This window comes from Euphorbia lathyris, chromosome 7 (assembly GCF_963576675.1).
Source record: "Euphorbia lathyris chromosome 7, ddEupLath1.1, whole genome shotgun sequence".
Taxonomy (NCBI): domain Eukaryota; kingdom Viridiplantae; phylum Streptophyta; class Magnoliopsida; order Malpighiales; family Euphorbiaceae; genus Euphorbia; species Euphorbia lathyris.
The window spans coordinates 34,341,013-34,345,513 of NC_088916.1; the positions used below are offsets into that span (position 1 = coordinate 34,341,013).

The 4,501-nt window shown below is 32.7% G+C and overlaps 1 protein-coding gene across 1 annotated transcript; it reads left to right on the forward strand.

The window, feature by feature from the left end:
- Nucleotides 1-362: 362 nt before the first annotated feature.
- LOC136200580 (protein transport protein Sec61 subunit beta-like) lies at nucleotides 363-1,096 on the forward strand. The gene has a single exon (XM_065990952.1). It carries the CDS (start codon nucleotides 545-547, stop codon nucleotides 869-871), a length of 327 nt encoding a protein of 108 aa, XP_065847024.1. The 5' UTR covers nucleotides 363-544; the 3' UTR covers nucleotides 872-1,096.
- The last annotated feature ends 3,405 nt before the right edge of the window (nucleotides 1,097-4,501 follow it).

Here is a 4,501-nt window from a genome sequence, read left to right on the forward strand (position 1 = left end):
GTTGATTTTACATCATATGGAATTTGAATTTGACATACAATTGGTGGTTAACTATGTCAATTTATCTATACATGATGTGTCTGTGTGCGACAATTACGTTCTAATTTTCGAGTAGTGTTTGCATCTGGATTAGTGAAAGAAGTTGTCCATCATATTACACCACAAACTCTTTCCAATGCTAATCTTTTCTATTCTTCTTTAATTCTTAAGGATACTTTATGTATGTAAAGATATCCTACGATTTATCAATAAAGTTGGTTATTATTGTTAAAAATATATATACATTATATAATTATTTTTATAAACTTATGAACTGACCATTGTATATATATATAAAGAAATTGTTTGCCCTATTAATGAACATTCCCAATTATAATTTTTAGCAATTAGGATGAATAGTAATATAAGTAAAAGAAAAAGTAAGCAAAGTCTTTGAGATTTGCCAATATCTGTAATTTAATTTTGATCCCTGAAATTAGGTTTTCCAAATATTACTTTCCTCGTTTTGACCTCCTTCCATTTCTCAATTTCGTTGGCTTGAACAATGGCGAGAGGTTCTTCACAGTCTCAAGGCGCTTCTTCCACCACATCCCGTCCAGGCCTCATGGCTCCTCGGGGGTCCGCTGCTGCGACTGCTGGAATGCGTAGACGGCGTCTTGGATCTACGAGTGCTGGTGCCGGAGGTGCAGGCGGAGCAATTGATGGAGGAACCAGCAACATGCTACGATTTTACACGGATGATGCTCCAGGCCTCAAGATCTCCCCGACCGTCGTTTTAGTCATGAGCCTCTGCTTCATCGCCTTCGTCAGCGCTCTTCACGTCTTCGGCAAGCTTTATCGCTCCAAGGTCGCTCCCGGCTCTGAAGCTTGATCATCCCAACCCAATCGGAAAGGATGATCGTGTTGGCTGTTCTTTTTTGGATTTAATTTTGACTGGTACTACTTTATTTATTATTATTTTTTCCCTGTCAAATGTATTGGTTTAAGATGGGAAGGAGAAATAATTTGTTCTGGATATGGATATTTGAACAAAGCAGTTTTGTTACTGTGTAATTGTCAACAATTTTTTTTTTATTCTGAGTGGAGATTTCTTGAATGTGAATTGTAGTCATCAGCAGGGGCGGCGTAGCCAGCGAAGCTCCATTGCCGGAGCCTATGGCTACAGGTTCCATAGAATTCCCTTCTAATATCCGGTTACATCCTTGAATTCCCTTCTAATATTTGTTCAGTTGGTTTAAAAAGTCATGTTCAAATCATAAAATTCATTTTATTTTATAAAATTTTCAGGGGAAAATTAAGAAAAAAATAAATTTTGTTATTCGACCGAAAGTATCTGAAAAAAATATTTAAAACAATTAAAAACATATATTTTATCTATTCAAAATATATGGTATAACTTTACAAATAAACTAAATGACAGAGGAGTAGGAAAAGGGTGTACAAGAAACTCTCACGCACAGGGTCCGAAATTTAAGGGGGTCCAATTTGTTTTATTATATAAATCTAAATAAATTATTGTTATTAATTATTATGTGAAAAGTTAAGTGAATGTTAATTTATCCAGAAAATTAACGCTCTAAGAACATTAAGGGGTCCAATTTTTTATTGTTATTATATAATATCTAATTGAATTATTTAATTATATTTATAATGCTAAAAATCAAGTTAAAAGTATTTTGGTGTTTCATTTTGTAGAAACATTATTATTATATGAAAGTATTAATTTTTAATGAATAGGGCGTAATTTTTTTTCATTTAACACAGGGCCCCAAAAATGTTTAAGACGACCTGCTAAATGGCAAATATCGTTTAGTCATATTCCTTTATTGCAAAATTTATAAAATACATACTTTTATTTGTAAACTTTTAAATCGCGGATACTATCTTTGTAAATCAGTCAAACCAAAAAGTTTATATTTATATATTTTTCCAAATTTTTATTTGCTTTATTTCTAAAAATTTATTACTTTCAATAGACTTTACCTTTACTCTAATTTTGAACTCATTTATATGATATATTTTTTAAAATAAATTTTTTTTTTTAAATTTTGAGATTCACATAACTTAATTTGTGAATTAAATTATAATTTATGATACTTATAAAAAAGTTTATAACTATAAATAAAAAAAATGTAAAGAAGTTGTAAATTTTTAATAAAAACAATGTTAAACTTATAGAAAATTTAATATGTCTACTCCTTCCATGTTCGATACTTTTATTTTTTTAGTCAACGCATTAAAAGGAAAAAGGTTTAGCGTGCTAGAAGCTTTTTTTTGGTCTAGTTCTACCAGAATAGATTTTAGAAAATTACATCATCCAGGTTAAAATTAGCCCCATAAAGTATGAATTCATTAGCGATTTAAGAATGACTAAGACATATCATCTCCAACAATACTCCTCACATTCACTCCTTATTTTATCCTTAAAATTATTAATTATTGTTATATTCACCAATTATGAGAGGAAATAGACTTCTTAATAATCAATTATTAATAAAAAAAAATGAAAAGGGACACTAATAGTGGAGAGAGACTCTATTTAACAGAAAGAATGGAGATGCTCTTAGTGATTTGAGAAGTTATTAAAAGTCTGTTGAAGTTTATTGTTAACTTCCCTCTTCAAATTTTTAACTTAAAAGTCAAACTAAGAGACTATTGGTGATGCTCTGAAGTGATTCTACATTGAACTTATTGCTTTTGAGATGGTACCTAAGCTCAAACACTTTCCAAAACATTATCTAAAGAGTTTTTTTTGTAAGAAAATTCTCTATTTTTTATTCTAAAGATTTGAAACAAATCAATAATTAGATGTTAATACTAATTAAAGTTGGTTTGAGTCGTTAAGGTCCTCCAGTCGCTTAAACTTGAATCGTGAGGCAATAAGATATTATTCTAAAACATTTCCAGTTTGGCCTTGTTGTGGGAACGATGACGAACCAAAGACAAGCATGTGCTTTGGATGGTGTTTCACCAGTAATGGTCATTAGATGTCACTCAAGGGTATAGGGGCTTATGAAACAGTAAGCACCATATCAACTATGAGAACAACACACGGTTACGATGTCAAAAGTGCCATAGCCGGAAAAAAAAACCTACCGGTTTTGACTCTCCATTTATAGAGTTTCTAAGAAGAATCTGGTGTTGGTGCTTCTTGGAAATCACAATACCTCCACCTTATTTCGTCTAGATTAACCACATAGGGACACGTGTCACTCATCCCGTGTAATTAAATAACGTTGAGAATCTGAAGACACGCAACACAACGTCCCACCTACGCAAAGATAAAAGGTCACGTACGATACATCGACTCTTTGACCATTACAAATGTAACGTTCGGATTCCTCATGAGTTATAATAATGCCACACAAAACATTCAGCGACTGAAACCCTAAAGAGCTTTGAGAACCAAAGTTGGGACAATTGATATGATGCGAATAAATATCAAGATACATGTGTCCTCAGCTTAAGCTAACAGGAAAGTGCACAACATATGGGAGCGTCAGATCAAACTAAACATGAATAAATATTCCTCATAACACGTGGACCAATAAGATAAACAATGAATCCTCTTCAGATCACGACCCTTAATTCACATATATGATTAATGAATCCTAATTTGAGTATATCACTAACTACCTAAAATATGTCCCCAGTCGAAAGCCTACACATGTCATCTAAGGAATCTAAGGTGAATATCGATGCTGACTATCGATTTTACCCCTGGCTCCATATAAATAGAGTGCAGCTCAATAGTTAATGTACATATACAAATCTATTGCAATTTAATCTGAATTGTTTAGTTCTCTAATTCTATACTCTGCTAATTTAGGCATCAAAGTTACGATGGTTAACTCCATTGCTTTGATCCTTTTTTTGTCTTACTTCAGGCATCAAAGAACCTATTCCGTCTAGATTGAGCACATAGGGGCACGTGTCACTCATCCCGTGGAATTAAGTAACGTTGAGAATCTGAAGACACGCAACACGACATCCCAACTACGTAAAAGATAAAAGGTCACATTCGATGCATCAACTCTTTGACCATTACAAATGTAACGTTCGGCTTCCTCAAGAGTTATAATAAAGCCCCACAAAACATTCAGCAACTGAAACCCTAAAGAGATTTGAGAACAAAAAAGGGGACATCTGATATGACGCGAATAAATATCAAGATACATATGTCCTTATCTTAAGCTAACAGGGACGTGCATAGCACATGGGAGCATCATATCAAACTAAACATGAATAAATATTCCTCATAACACATGGACCAATGGGATAAACAATGAATCCTCTTCAGATCAGGACCCTTAATTCACGCAAATGATTAATGAATCCTAATTTGAGTATATCATTAACTACCTAAAATATGTCCCTAGTTGGAAGCCTACCAAACAGTATAAATTGCAATTTTGTACCATAAAAATTTCAATATTACCATTTCAGCAACCATAAAAAATTTTCTCTAATTTCATCCAATCATACTGTCATTCATGCTTAT